A 16527-nucleotide genomic window follows, 5' to 3' on the forward strand; every position below is an offset into this window, starting at 1 on the left:
CTACTTTTTCCTTTTTCAGCAGTCTGAATTCTATTTGACATCATATATTTTTTTCTCCATTTTTTTCCACTTCTCATTCTTCTTTCTTTGTTTTTTCTTCTGCTTCTTTTGCTGCATTTTCTGCAAATGCGTCTTCTTCTTCTCCTTCTTCTGGTTGTTCTCCTGCTGCTTCTGCTTCTACTGCTTCTATTTAAACTACCTTTTTTTTGTTTTTATGGTTTTTCTTCGACTGCACTTTTGTTGATTGTGCTTATTCTCTTTCTCTTATCTCTGGTTCTTCTGTTGCTTCCTCTGGTTCTTGTGCTTCTGCCTTTTCTTTTCCTGCTCCTGCTTTTCCTGTCTTTTTTTTCTCCTTTCAGCTTTTCATCTCTGTTCTTTGTCTTCTTATTTATAATAATTATGGGAAAAAGTAGTAATATAAATACTTATTTGTGCCTTTCTAATTTGTAGGGTATTATTAGTAGCATTATTAACATCGCCATTATTGATTATAAGTAATATTATTATGGATAATGATATCGTCATTCAAAAAATGTTGCATATATTTAGTTATTTTATTTCTTTATTCTTTTTTAGTTTATTATTTTTGACTACTCTGAAGCAGTTTATTTAAAAACGCCTGTCTCTCTGTCTGTTTTTGTCTCTCTCTATCTCTCACATTACTTTATTTCAGCCAAGATTATGCTAAAATTAAAAATACAATTTACATCTATGCTAATATATCCTTTCCGACTTTTCAAGTGCAGATTTCACAAATAAAAACTCCTTAAAAATATGAAGAGTGCACGTTTCCCCTCGTGTTTCAAAAGGTTTCCTTTATGGATCGCCAAAGTATGTGTAAAAGTGCAAATGAAGTTTCTCCCGTCCTGCGGCATTGGTGCGCGATCCCGAGGATTGAGTGCAAACTGAGAGCGCTTTCCCTCCGTGAGGGGTGCTTCGTTACGTCCACCCGGATGGACAGAGGGGAATAGATGGGAACCAACTTGTCGTTACCCCTGTCAGATGATGATGATGAAGAGGCCTTTCAGGCTTCGGGATGGCTGCAGCCGCGTGCATGCGGGGATCCCGCCAATCCCATTTGCTTTCATCCCTTTTCAAGTCGCCACTTTGAATGACGTGTTTTTACCTCTGGCTTTAGGCTCAACCGCCCTGCATTAGTCATTCTTATTATCTTTGTATTTTTCACCGGCTAAGCATTGCCCAACGTCAGTTTTTTGTGGAAGGTATTTGAAAAACAAAGCACAAATATTTATTTACTCATTTGGAAGGTATTGTTTGGATTCAAGGATGGACTGGTTTGGTAATTTCGGGGTTTCCTCTCGAACAGGCCGTCCTTCTATAAATGTATAAAAGTGTTTGTACAGGCGCTTTAAATCCTTGAAAATGCTTGAATTTTAATGTGTTTTCAAGGATTAAAAAGTGCTTGATTTTTTGGGGGGGGTTAAGTGCTTGTAAATGATTGATATTGTTGCCATGTTTCTGAACAAGTCTGCCTAAAAACGATGCCAACATTGCTATTAAGTGGCTTCGCTTTGCAATTGCATTTCTTTTTCCCTCACGATTAACGGCAGATGGCATTAGTTATTATGGCATTGTGCAATGGAGTGTCATTCCCCCTTCAGGTCCCCCCCAAAAGGACAGGTTCATGATACACTTTAACAGGCCAATATGAAATATGTATTTGTGCAAGCATTACATATGCCTGGGGGTTGGGCGCCCGCCCCGAGACCGGGAGGTTGCTAGTTCGAGCCTCGGCCGGGTCATACCTAAGACTTACAACATTGGTACCCATTTTCTCCTTGTTTGGCGCTCGCCATTAGGGGTTGGAATTGGCGGGTTTGGTCACCTGATGAATCCCAACGAGATGTTGCAACACATCAGTTGGGTTGAGCGAAGGGGCTGGGAATCCCCTCCTCTGTATTTATCTTCCAGAAGGAGTCAAAAATGTGAATGTGTTCTTGACCCTAGCCACCTCCAACTAGGGCCCAAAAAAATCAAGGTGGTGTTTCCCATTGCTTAATTGTAATTGGAAAAAACTTCCTGCAGCTGAAAATATAAACTACGTATTACTGTAATTTTTAGCCAACACGTATATGAGGAGATATTTCTCTCATAAACTAATGTATTCACGATTCACTCAATGTCTATTTGTCGTAAAATTCAGATTATAAAGCGCTCCTGATTATGTTGCAACCAGTACATTTTTAGAGGAAAAAACATTTTATACATACATAAGCCGCTCCTGACTATAAGCCGCATGTTCCCACATTAAAACATGAGATATTTAAAAATGAAGACGCTACACAGAAAGTTTTGACAATATACGGTACCTTAACCCATTTAACGTTTTGACAGAATGCCGGTGGGCCGCTGGACTTTTGATAAACAAATACATGTCCGTACAATGTCACCAGTCACTGAAATATGTCATGCCACATATCATTGGAAAATGTAAACTTTTGGGAATCAAGATTTCAAAATATACTCGTCACACAAACATCACAATAAGTCTAAAATAAGATACCCGAAAACTATAAAGCCGATGTAACTCACCATTACGTTCCCTGGCCGTCTTCATCTTCTTTGAATGTCTGTGAAAATGGTTTTGTTACATCAAGGACAATCCATGGAATCCAACCGTGTAAAATATTTATTCAAAAACACACGATAATGCTGACAGATGAATAGGAATCTGCCTTAAGCATCCCTGCTTCATTGGGCGTTGCTTCCTGAAATTCGTTTTTTTCACTCCTAAACTCCTAGACTCGTAAATAGATTCCTCATATGGTAGGTAAATGCTCTCCTTTCGATTGACAACTTGGTCTGTTTATGCTAGTTTTATTCATGCACAAAGTTTCAGTAAACATGTCTTCCTCGACACATATTTTACCTGTCTCACCTTCATGCTCGGGTGTCCCTGACAACCGTTAGAAAAAATGCTTGAATTAGCCGCATTGTTGTATAAGCCGCAGAGTTGAAGACTTTTGGAAAAAAGTTGCGGTTTATAGTCTGACTTTTTCGGTAAATTATATGTCTAGATAAATGCGGAGGCAAGATTATAAGTGGCGTATCTGATTTGCAGATATGTGGCTCTGCAAAATAAATTATTCACACCAGATTTCTTCATTTTATGAGAAATTGGAAAACTGGCCTTGAAAGTCCTTAAAAGGGCTTCAATTTGGGCATAAAAATGTGTACGAACCCTGTAAATAATCATTTTGCTTTTTAATTTAAATTTGTTAACTTTTCCTTCTATTATTTTGCTAAAAATAATTTTCTACTTAGAGAAGTATCTGCAAAAAAGGCAAAATAAATTATAAAAATATTACTTTACATAATAATGTGAATCATAAAATAATAAAATTCTGAAAATAAACTAGTCAAATATTTTGAAAAGATATATTATTAAATATTTCTAAATGTTAATTACTGAAAAGTATTTCCCCATTAAAGAAGGTTATTTTAATTAATTATAATGGTGTCCCTGCGCAGAATTTTTAATAAAATTGAAAAATTGAAAGAAAATCACAAGATAGTAAAATATTATCTAAATTAAACAGTTTGATGAACACTGTTTAGTTTGCAGTTGGATTGTGAAATATTTTCTATTTGAATAATTTTTTTTTCTTACTTGAAAAAATACTTTGCTTTTTCACTTTGAATGAAGTGGCAAAACCAAGATAGTACTTCAATGTCGCTATATGCTCAACATCATTCTTTTCTATTCTATTTTGTAATCTACCTTTCTGATAAGCCATATTGGCGCCTAATTGGGAAGTTGGCATTTTTATATTATAACTACAAAGGGGCAGTCGCAATTTGAAATTCAATTTCCTCCATACAGAACCTTTTTGGGATAACACAGCCAATACTATGAGATCATCCCCAGCGACGAGTTACTAAAACCAGCTCTCATTTGCATGAATAATCCTCGCATGGCCGACTCTAAAAGCAAGATTTTCTGGCGCGTGAACACAGGAAGCGTATGCAGGTCGGACGGCGACATCTTCCACCAAACAAAAGCCTTAAATAGTTCTCTTTGCACAGGGACGGCTAATATAATATTCAAATAAGAATTATCAGGAGGCTGGAAGAAGCCGACCGTGCACATTGTGTAAATAATTCCCTTTTTCTTTCAATTTGTAAATTGCCCTCCTGCTGTCAGTTTGCGTGTCTTTTTTAAGAAATGTTTTCATTAGAATAATTATTCCTACTGTTTTTGTCTTTATGGGGCACAAACTTGGCAAAAACAAAAATGCAAGTCACAAAAAGAACAACAGAGAGAACATCAAACAATACATAATGTATTTTCAGGACTATTAATCTCTCTGGTTTATAAATCGCACCAGCCAAAATTTGCATAGTCAAGTTGAGTCACATTTATTTGTATACCCCTAATCACAAGATGTCTCACAAGACTGCACAGAATTACAATGACACCATCCCCTGATCTTAAACCAACATGCGAGCAAGGAAAAACTCAAAACCTCAGCAAGAGGAAAAAAGAAACCTTGAGAAGGGGCCTCACAAGTGGTAATCCTCCTTCAAGGATGAAAAGGTTGCAATAGATTTAGCATTGGGTAACAGTAAACAAAACATAGTGTACATCAATAAAATAAATCATAGGTAATATCAGTGTCTGAAACTCATGACAAAAGGTAAGTGGACACCAGGGCAGACAACTCTGATAAGTTGCCTGCCATGCCATAAAGTTGCCTGCCCCATTTTTCACAACTTGAAACACAATAAGACGACTAATTGCGAAAAAAAAAAACATTGTTGCAAAGTATTAAGGATTGATAATATATAATATAACAGAAATTAAGTTTATTATAAATCTACTAACATTCATTGCATGTATATGACATTGCTGTTTTCCATCTGCCATCAGGATGTACCTGTATTTACTCATCTTCAGTCATGTAACGTTTGCGTTGCGTCGTCTGCTACAAGCCACGTGAACTCCTCTTTCCCTGATGCTTTTAATGTACGTTAACGTTATGTAGCGTCATCAATTTTGTCAGCTTCTTTTGAATATTTCTTCTGGGGCTGAGGTTTTGGCTTGGTTCCTGGTAAGGATATGTCGGAGTGTGCAGTTTCCTCTTACATGAGAATATAAGCAGGACATTGTGGTTCAACCTTCAAGCATATTTATTCCTCAACAGCAAGCAAACAACAACACGGCTCCATTCAATACAACATGGCGATCAACAATTAGCAAAATGAAAAATGGTGCGTGCGTCCAGGCAGATGTTATTTCAGACGCCGGTATTATGTTGAAATTTGTCAAGAAAGTGCATGACAGCAACGAAACCTTAAGCCTGTAAAACAGCCACGACGCAGCTTCCTACCTCTGCCGGCTGGTTGATGCAGGCGTTGACATGCTTCAGGTCCAGATGCTGGTCCACTGACTCATCTCAAATCAGCCTTCTCTGTTGTATCACCACCAGCCAGGCAGTGAGAAAAAGACAAAAGTATGAGGTGGGCATCAATCATAAGCTATTAAATAGAAGTGGGTCTTAAATCTAGATTTAAAAAGATCTGAAACCTCAGCGGAAGTTATCTCCGAAGGCAGAGCATTCCACAGCACCGGGGCCCGGACGGAGAACACGCTTGAGCCTGCAGACTTCTTCTTGGCTCTTGGAGTCACAAGTATTATCTGAGCGGGGGCTCCGTGCGGGAACATAGGGGGGGCCAAATCTGAGAGATAAGAGGGCTCAAATCCATGCAAACATTAGTATGTTAGTAAGAGAACCTTAAAGTCACATCTTAAGCGGACTGGGAGCCAATGCAATTTGGCCAATAGTTAAAAAGGAAAAAATCTATATGTCGCACTGGAGTTCAAGTGACTTTTTGGGGGAATCATATTTGATAAGATCCAACGTCGAAAACATACATGTCATCTAGAAAGGCAATTTGAAATAAAAATAAAATAGAGAACAACAGACTTAATAAGTGTACGGTATAGAATAGAATAGAATAGAATATACCTTTATTGTCATTGTTACAAAATGGGTTAACATATTGTGACAACGAAATTGGGCATGACACTCCAGTTTTACACATTCACAGTGAGGTATGAGCCAAGAAGATAAAGGAACAGAGAAGATAAGGTTATAAAACAAGGGGGATAAGGCTATAGTTATCATTGACATGGTATTTACACAAGAAATGTCAGCATGTGGGATGTTACATACAGTGTTGTCGTGATACCGTTGGTATCGTAAGGGTTGTGCAATATTGCATTTGGTGCAAAGTCGTCATAGTGCAAAAAATAGTCAGCATATGCATTGGTGCAAACATAGACAACATAGTGCAGAAAAAAGGAAATGGTCAGACATTGTGCAAGGTGAGCAGTAAACGTAGTGCAGTCGACATGTGCAAGAACATAGACATTAGTACCATTATATTCGTATGAGGTAGTGTTGGCACAAGTTTTCAGGTTTTTTGTGCTGTGTCTGTTTTGAGCAGTGAACAAACATAGTGCAGACAGCATGTACGTGAGTACCATTTTACATTCGTGTGAGGTAGTTTTTTGCAACAGTTTTCAGTTTTTTTGTGCGGTGTCTGTTTAGGGTGGTAATGGCTGTGGGGAAGAAGCTGTCTCTGAGTCTGTTTGTTTTTGCTTTGTGTGACCTGTAGCGCTTGCCGGAAGGCAGCAGGTCGAAGAGGTGGTGGCCGGGGTGAGAAAAGTCCATGATGATGTTTTCTGCTCTGCTGAGGTAGCGAGAGCAGGCAATGTCCTCCAGACTGGGCAGAGAGCAGCCGACGATTCTCTGGGCTGTTTTGATGATCCTCTGGAGCTTTTTCCTGTCTGCTGCTGTGCACCCAGCATACCACACCGTGATGCAGTATGTTAGGATGCTCTCCACTGTGGCTTTGTAGAAGGACACCTGCAGCTGCTGTTTTAGGTTATTTTTCCTGAGCAATCTCAGGAAGTGCAGTTACATGATGGACCTGCCTGGTAATGTCAGTAACGACGTAACATATTAAGTTATTCAGATAACTTTAGCATAAATAACATGCTAACAAGTTTACCAAATTATCAGTGTCACTCCAAATCATAAATCCAATGAAATCTTCATCCCCAATGTCAAACAACTCCCCCAACTCTGAAGGTCGACCACACGCCGCTTCTTCTTCTACGTCGTTTGTCAGACTCGCGTTCACCTCCGCTTTTCGCCAGTCCATTGCACGTTTCTCGCTAACTCCAAACTTTTCGCCGCACGATTACGGTTTTTAGCTCCATATTTCACTATTTGCAGCTTGTAATCTGCAGAATATGATTTTCTTATCGGTGCCATTTTTGTTCAGGTCTTCTCAGTTGTTTTCATCAATTACTGGCAATGTTGAAACACCCTCTTGTGGTCTAGTGTGAGAATATCATGTGAAATGATATAAAAATGTGTTAATAATTTTACACATACGTCACACCAGAGTATAAGTCGCCCGCCCCCCGGCTAAACTTTGAACAAAACTGAGACTTATAGTCCAGACAATACGGTAAATAAAAATAAATTTAAGATTAAAAACTTAAAAAAAACAAGGTAAGGAAAATCTCCCAACTGAATGGGGTTCTCATTTATATGATTTGTTTGTTTTTTTCTGCAGAGGGCTTAGCTGTGGGAGTTGGATTTGGGGCCATTGGGAAGACTTCTTCCGCCACGTTCGAGAGCGCCAGGTAAATCCAAATTCTCTATTTTGCAGATTACGCAACATTTCAGTTTTATACTGTAATCCATTGCCAATCATTGCACAAATACTTCGTGTGTAACGCTTACTCAAGCTGTGAGTTCTGTAATAAGTAAAAGAGAATACACAAATAAATACGGTGCCTTTCTTCCAATATGCAAGCAGCCGTACAAGTGCAGTTCACTTTTTGGTGGACTGAACAGCAAAAAAATGTCATCTCCATTTCCCTCGTCCCTGCAGGAATTTGGCAGTCGGCATCGGTATCCAGAATTTCCCAGAAGGCCTTGCAGTGAGCTTGCCACTCAGAGGTTCGGGTCTCTCCACGTGGACTGCGTTTTGGTGAAGATGGCTACACACACTACTTAACTAACTTAACTGACATCCGTTGACGCACCAAAATGGTCAAGATTAGCAGGAGAGAAGAAAAACAAACAATTTAAGAATTAGCATTTTTTAAATAAATATGAAAATATAAATAAAATCAACATAAATATTTACAGGGTTCGTACGGGTGCTTGAAATCCTTGACAATGCTTGAATTTTAATGTTGGGGATTTAAGGACTGATGAGTACTTGAATTTGGGGTAGAGGGCTTGTAAATGCTTGAAGTTGTTGCCACATGGGCCATGCAAAAAAAATGTTATCATGGGCCATGCAAAAAATTACAGTAGCGTTTCGCTTTGGTAAAAAGGAAGAACTTCCTGCAACTAAAAATGTAAGTTACATATTAAAATTTTTAACCCACAGAGTTGTCTCAGAAACAAATTTACTCAAGATCTAAAGATCTGGTCTTGATAAATGCACACGCAGGATTAAACATTGCATAAGAAAATAACGAGTTATTTTGTTGCTATGCAGAATATACTCTTCACACAGGATTTTTTTCTTTTAATGGCACTGGAGGAATTGTACAAATGGCTTTGAAAGTCTTCAAATAGTGAATTTGAATTTGGTCATGAAAAAGGTGTACAAAAAAGAAAAAAAGAAAAATAATTACAAATATATACATTATTTTTTAAAAAACGATTAAATCATTATTATTTCTGATGGTATAACTTTTAAAACATTTGAATAAAATGATTATCAATAATAAATGTAAAAATTTGTGAGTTAAAATACATTAAATAATAAAAATATATTTTTCAATGTATTATCATTAAAAGTGGGGCGTGTTAACAATGCTTAACTGAGTTTAAAGAGCCTTTATCCTTTGTATTCCGGTCTGCTTGTATCGTAATTTTATCAGAACTGTTGGGAACACGCCACACATTAGAAAGCAGGAAATGTGGTTTTATGGTGGAAGAAAATAACTGTTTCATATCCAGTCAAAACGCTAACCCACACTGCAAATCAGATGGAAAAAAAAAAAAAGAAGAGTTTATACCAACATGTTTTAGTAATATACGTATTTGCACGCACCACACGAAGAGCTTGAGAGGCTGCAATGATGACTTATGCTAGGGGTGTTAAACAGGCGGCCCCGTGGGCCGGATCAGGCCTGCTCGGGGATTGAATCCGGTCTGTGAGACAACGCTGAGGAAAGCGCAAGATAAAAATGAGCTGCAGGTTGAAATATGTACACTTGATGTTGCCAAAGCCAGGTGCCTCTCACAAAGATGCTGTAGTTGTAGTTGTATTTATTTCTCTTTCTCTCTCTCTTCCTCCCTTTTTCTCTCTGTCTCTCTCTTCCTCCCATTTTTTCTCTATCTCTCTCTTTTTCTCTTACTTTGTTCGTCTTTATCTCTTTCTCTCTCTGTCTTTTTACCTTCTTTTGCTCTCTTTCATTTTTCCTTTTCTCTCTTTCGCTCTCTCTCTCTTGCTTTTCCCTTCTCTCTTTCTCTCCTCTTTTCTTTCCTTCTCTCTTTTTCTATTTCCCTTTCCCCCTCTCACTATTTCTTTTTATCCCTTTTGTTTCTCACACACTTTTTTTCTCTCTCTCTCTCTCTTTCTCTCTCTCTTTCTCCCTCTCTTTCCTTGTCCCACACTCCCTCTTTGTCTCTCCCTTTCTTTCTCTTTTTTTCTTTCTTTCTAATAGACTAGCCCGGCCCCCGAGAGAATGTTTGTTCTATCGTGTGGCCCCCTGACTTAAGCCATAAGATGGCGTCAGTGAGTAGAAAATCACTAAATTCTGAACAGCACCTTTAAGTAAAAAGTAAAAACTACAATGCACAAAATATAGCTACATAAATAAAAGTTAAAAGAATTAATATGTATGTATGAAATATTTTTAATAAGTCTTTGTTAAACTTTTCGTTATGTATTCATGCATATTTGTTTAATAAGTTAAAACGAATGGATGATTATTAGAGGTATTGAATTATTTATTTTTGATATAATTATTATTTTTCACTTCTATTTATGTATTTATCTTTATTTTGTTGATACTATTGATTACTTATATTTTTTAATGTATAAAAAGGAGTAAACTAGTAATAGTAACTGTATTTTTTGAATCTCCCCCCTATCAACCGGTCTCAGGTACGGGCAGCTGAGCGGCATGGTGGAGCCCGTGGCCGGGATGCTCGGCGCCGTGGCGGTGGTTCTGGCCGAGCCTCTGTTGCCGTACGCTTTGGCCTTCGCCGCCGGCGCAATGGTGTACGTGGTGGTGGACGACATCATACCCGAGGCTCAAATCAGGTCAGGACACTTTGAGGCTTGCGGTTTATAATCCAGTGCGGCTTGTACAAAGACAATATTAGTTTTGGTTCTTGAATTTGAGCAGAAAGCTTTGAATCAGGTGCGCTCTGTGGTCTCGGATTTTACAGTATACTCTTCGGTTAATTATACTTATGAATCGAATTGGTTCCAGCAGTGACGCTGTGTCATGGTTGTATATCGGAACACTTTTTCTCATTCAAATGAATTGAAACTGGATGAATTTGTTCCAAGGTCATCAAATGCATCAAAAAGTTCCTGGACACGAGGGCAGACAACTATGAAAAGTTCACAACTTGAAACACAAGACGACTCATCGCAAAAACAAAACATTGTTGCAAAGTATTAAGGATTGAGAATCAGAATATATAACGGAACAACACTTTAAAATTAAGTTTATTGTAAATCTACTTATAACATTCATTGCATGTATATGACATCGCTGTTTTCCATCTGCCATCAATATGTACAGTAAGACCTCGGTTATCGTAGTTAATGGGGACCAAAACCACCCGCGATAAGTGAAAATCGGCGAAGTAGCGGCGCACCTTCAAAAACATTTTTATTTATTTATTATTATTTTTTTAAATATTATTTTTTAGACCCAGTTATTGGGGACCAAAACTACCCGCTAAAAGTGAAAATCTGCAAAGTAGCGACGCCCCTTCAAAATAAAAAAAAAATAAATCTCATCTCATTATCTGCATCGCTTATCTTATTAGGGTCGCGGGGGGGCGCTGGAGCCCATCCCAGCCATCTCCGGGCAGGGGACACCCTGAACTGGTTGCCAGCCAATCACAGCTGCAAATCACATTAGTTCTTTAACCACGCACGAGCCGAGTGATCCACTGCTAAGAGTGAATTTTTCTTTTTTTTTTAAAACCATTACAGACCGCGAAGCTCTGAAGCCGCGAACGTCGAACCGCGAAGTAGCGAGGTCCCACTGTACCTGTATTTACTCATCTTCATTCATGCAATGTTTGCGTTGCATCGTCTACTACAAGCCACGTGAACTCCTCTTTCCCCGATGCTTTTAATGTACGTTTACGTTTTGTAGCGTCATCAATTTTCTTAGCTTCTTTTGAATCATTCTTCTGGGGCTGAGGTTTTGGCTCGATTCCTCACCACTTATCTGTTTTTCTTGTGTTCTTTGTGCGTCTACTTTGGAAAATGATATGCCATTGCAGGACCTTAGAAAGCTCGGTAAAGTACGGAAGCACGAAGTTATTCGATGCAGGCTTCTGATTGGCTGCCGAGTATGCAAATTGCCAAATGAACCGAAATTCCGAAATTTTCAAACCGAACAAAGATTTCTAAATCGGACTAATACAAACGTTAGTTTGATAAAAAATTATTATTATTTTTTTTTTCTTTTTCTTGAAAAAGTTGTCGGCCAGCCGGGCAGAGACGTTTTGTAAATTGTACGCCCGACATAAAAGATGCACAGGCGTCCGGGCAAATGTTTTTTCAGACACTAATAGTAGATATAAAACAAGAAAAAAAGGCTGAAGAAATGCAAAATATAAAGTTACTGTACAGTTCAAAGCTTTATTAGCCAAGAACAAAACTAAACAACAACATCACCTGAATAAAATGATAAAAGGTGCAGGATAGCGATCCAGCGATTGTTGTTTCTTTCTAGATCACAGAATGTTTTTAACACGTTCCGGACAGTTTTCATCAAACATCGCCATTGATCATACGCTTCTGGCTTTATCGTCTTTGTGATAAAAGCCTGCAATTCTTGCCAGCAGGCGAACGCTTCCTTCATTTGTGGCTTTGAACGTGTCCCCGACAGAAAAAGACACTGATCCTTTTGAAAAATCCTCACAGCGCAGGCCTTCTTGCATATAATGACCCGCGTGATCATGCCCCTGACAAGCTCTTACGCTTATCTATATAATAAGAAGCTTTTCCATATATTTATTTATCGCCGTCCTCCGCCTTGATAAAACTGTGATACTACTACTACTACTACTACTACTACTACTACAGTACTACTGTCGAAAACACGCTTTACCTGTATTCCCTGGCTAAATCTGAAATTTAACCCCCACTTTGATATTTTGCTTCTTGTCAATCCTAAGTGGAGCCCTGGCTTTCTTTTTCTCTACTCGTTTCGCAGGAACCATGCCTGGAAATTAAATTCTTAACCAGGGTTGGGTAGGGTTACTTTAACTGGATTACTTTCAATTACTTTTGGATTACTCCAATACCAAATATGCTAATAAAAGACAAAAGAAACTAAATATGAATAAAATGACTACATTTTGTGCAGGCTTGGGGAATAACGGAACACATGGAACGGCAAAAAGGATGTTGGCAAGCTGTTTGGATTTATTTTCATTTTGTTTCTGTCGCATTTTATGTTAGTTTTGCCGGAGATCAAAGCCAGGAGAGAAAGCTTACCACGTGTTGTGAGTCATCATTTTATTCATATTTAGTTTCTTTGGTCTTTTATTAGCATATTTGGTATTGGAGTAATCCAAAAGTCATTGAAAGTAATCCAGTTAAAGTAACCCTACCCAACCCTGTTCTTAACCCCATAGGGCTGCAACAACAAATCGATAAAATCGTTTTTTAAAAGACTTGGCAACTCATTACCTCATCGATTCATCGTGTTGCGCAAATTATGAGCCGCTAAGCACATGAAGCTCTGCAAATAATTGCATTGGATTTCGTTGTGAAGTTGTACAATTGTAGTACCACTTTGGTCCAGCAGAGTGCGCCTTAAGACCGTTTTTATACGAGAACAGTATCTTTTTTTTATTGAACATTGCATCATTACAAACACAATTGGAATGAAACAGTCAAACACTAGTCAAGTCAAGTCATTTTTATTTGTATAGCCCTAAATCACGAAGAGTCTCACTACAAATTTAACAGGGTAACAATAAGTGCTGCATACATATAGAGAAGAATAAGATGAAAATAAATTAATGAAATATATAAAGTAAAAAGAAAAATAATTAATAAAATATATAAAGTAAAAAGAAAAATAATAATGAGATGTTTCTCCCAACAGAGAGCCTTTTTATCATATCGTGTATTATTTGCACATTCGGAATGTTGATCAAATTCAAAGAATAACCAAAATTAAACAAATTGTTGACAACAGTTTTAAAAGCGGGTTTTTATTTTTGATATGGTGGATAACAATTTAGCTACAAATAAAAACGTAATTTATTGACTTTCTTCATTTTTGTTTTATGATATAATATGATCTTCCGATAAGTTGGAAGGAAGAGAGTATCTTACACAATTTTATGTAGTTTTTATTTATTGTTATTACACTTGGGTTGTTTAGCGTTTTATATTATAAATATTCTGTTGTGTTGTGCACTATTTTATCTATTTCTGCAAAATTTCAATATTTGAATATAGGAGGAAATTAAACATGTGTTTTTAAAAAAAAATCGGATTCATCGATTATTAAAATCATCCCTATTTTACTGTATATAATGTAAACGAGGCAAAATTGAACTGAAATAAATAGGTGGTTGCAACCATTGAATCGATGGACTAAACCATTTGGCATTTTAAGGCGGGGGGGGTGGTTGCAAGGGTCTCGCCGAGCTGATAAACCACGAGAACCTTTAGTGGTAGCATCACCGACTTCGGTTTCCGGAAAACTGATCGTAAAACGAGGAAGATTTCAGTCGGAGGCAAACTTCGGATATTGAAATATTGGTAAGATGGGTCTATTGTAAAACGAGGTACCACTCTTCATTCATTTACAATGGATCTGTTCACAGAAACGACCACGTAAAGAAGTACCGTATTTTCCGCACTACAAGGCGCACCGTGTTATAAGGCGTACCTTCAATGAATGATACATTTTAAAACTTTTTCCATACATAAGGCGCACCGCATTTTAAGGCGCTATAAGTGCATGCTGGTTTAAGATCAGGTAATTGTGCAATTTTGTAATTGTAATCCTGTGCAGTCCTTCGAGACATTTTTGTGATTAAGGGCTATATAAATAAATGTGACTTGACTTGGCTACAGTAGAGGCTGTAGTTATGTTATGCAACCACTAGATGGTGCCGCGCTAAAGGGAATGTCAACAAAACAGTCAGATAGGTCAGTCAAACTTTATTAATGGATGACAAACAAGCTTTCCACAACTCCATTCACTCCCAAAATGAATAAACAGCCGTTTTATTATTTTCTCTGAGGTAAAGCATTTTCGTGACACATCTTTGAACAACAGCAAGGCATAACATTTTACTTTTCCTCCATTTAGTCAACACGCTAAAAAACATCTGAGACTGTTATGGTAAATTAAACGTTAGTGCAATCGCAATATAGTGACACTCGTAATGTGCAAAAACAACAAGTGCAAAACAATAACAATAAAGCAATAACATACTAACTGTAAAATGTAAAACGTAAACTGCTCATCCTCATGCTTCCTCCACTTCCGCACCATAGATTCATTAATGTTAAACTCTCTTGCTGCTGCTCTATTCCCGTGTTCTACTGCGTGACTGATCGCCTTGAGTTTAAACTCTGCGTTGTAAGCGTGTCTCTTAATAGGAGCCATTTCAGGGTCTTTATACAAACGCACAAATAAAAGAGAATTGTTTAATATTTCCCAGTATGCACAGCGCACTTCTTCTACGCGAAAAATGGAGCTTCTCTTAGTTGCGAGACTTTGCAATTCAATATTGATCCATATATAAGGCGCACCGGATTATAAGGCGCAGTCAGCTTTTTAAAAAAAATCAGATTTAATGTGCGCCTTATAGTGCGGAAAATACGGTACTTGAAAATACAGCAATTGCTCCACGAAGCTCCGTTCACTCTTTCAACCCTTGTTTCTAGCGGGAACGGCAAACTGGCCTCCTGGACGGCCATCTTGGGATTTATCGTGATGATGTCACTGGATGTGGGGCTGGGCTGAGTCACCGTGGAAACCTGCGCCGCCCATCCCCCTCATTAACACAACTTACCTGACCTGGAAACGGGACCAAGTTACCTGTATTGCGGAAGAGTCCATCAATAGTGGGCCACTTCACTTGCCAAGTTCCAGCAATACCATGTTAAAAAAAATCTCTGGTAGGTTCCATTTTCTTTCGGCCTGCTACGATAGAAAATGGAGGTGTGACATCTATAGCAACTGACTTTACTGATTGCGCATTATTATGCAATGACATATTAACAGACACCCTTTTGTTGAAACATCATTGGATACCATTTTCTGATTTTAAACAAATACTTTTTAGGATGACTTTATGATTTGTCTTTGCAATTGTATTATTTTAAATTACCGTCAACTTGTTTTTAATTTCATACTTGAACTGATGTTTGACTTGAACAATTTTTTCCTGGTATTTGGAAGGGGACAAACTGCAGCTGTTTTTTTTTTAATGGAAGAGAATCCACGATTGTTTTGTGAGACGCTGAAATATGCATATTTAAATGTTGTTTTCTTTTAATAATCAAGGAATCGACACTAACCCTATGTCGTGGTTTTGCCCTTTTTATTCTGACGATGATGTAAAAGTGCCTTCCTCATTTCGCGTTGTCTACTGCCATCTGCTGGTCGAAATGGACAATTTTGGAGCGCCACTGTGAGTTGATGCTGATAAATATATATTTTATTTAAATAAAAGAACGCTTCCGATGTTTTTTGTTGTCCCCTAAATGGTGGAACTTATCTTTTATCAATAGGTTAAAAGGTTGTTGCCTTTTTTTGTTTCAATAGTCGATGTTTTGATTTTTTATGCTAGGTAGTTAAAATGCAACAGGTATTAGCATGTTAGCATCATTTGAACACATCGCATTTTAGAAAATCAAACTAGGAGCTTTGTTTTGGTTTTGTATATCATCCAATTAGCAGGTTTAATTTCAAACCAAGCATTTATAAATGAGTTTTCTTTCTATATTAGGAAAAATATATGGCACTTAACGCATTCAATGGCAGACGTGCCTCATTTTCGAAGGACTACAGAAAATGTAGTTCCATAGTTATATAGGTATAGGACATATCAAAAGAAAGCTTAAACCCTAATCTTTCATTAGAGTAAAAAAAAACATTGTTATGTTAGCAACAGCCGAGTATTGCTACGTTTCTTGGAAATATTAGTTTCCAAAAAAACCAGCTTTTTGTAAAAGGATGCATTTCTAGCGGAACTTTCACTTCTGTGCTTGTTTTTTGGGGCATTTGTGATAACT

General features: G+C 37.7%; 1 protein-coding gene across 2 annotated transcripts in view; it reads left to right on the forward strand.

Annotated features, from left to right (window-relative positions):
* The window catches only part of slc39a11 (solute carrier family 39, member 11), a 90991-nt gene extending 75011 nt beyond the window's left edge, over nt 1–15980 (forward strand). For both annotated transcript variants that reach the window (XM_088323378.1, XM_088323379.1), the window contains exons 7-10: nt 7612–7681; nt 7933–8031; nt 10171–10329; nt 15175–15980. In XM_088323378.1, the coding sequence (XP_088179504.1) occupies nt 7612–7681; nt 7933–8031; nt 10171–10329; nt 15175–15253 (407 nt within the window). In that variant the 3' untranslated portion in view covers nt 15254–15980. The remainder of the gene's footprint in view (nt 1–7611; nt 7682–7932; nt 8032–10170; nt 10330–15174) is intronic.
* The last annotated feature ends 547 nt before the right edge of the window (nt 15981–16527 follow it).

Source organism: Urocampus carinirostris, chromosome 19, assembly GCF_059441175.1.
Source record: "Urocampus carinirostris isolate Australia breed hairy pipefish chromosome 19, RoL_Ucar_1.0, whole genome shotgun sequence".
NCBI classification, from domain to species: Eukaryota; Metazoa; Chordata; class Actinopteri; order Syngnathiformes; family Syngnathidae; genus Urocampus; species Urocampus carinirostris.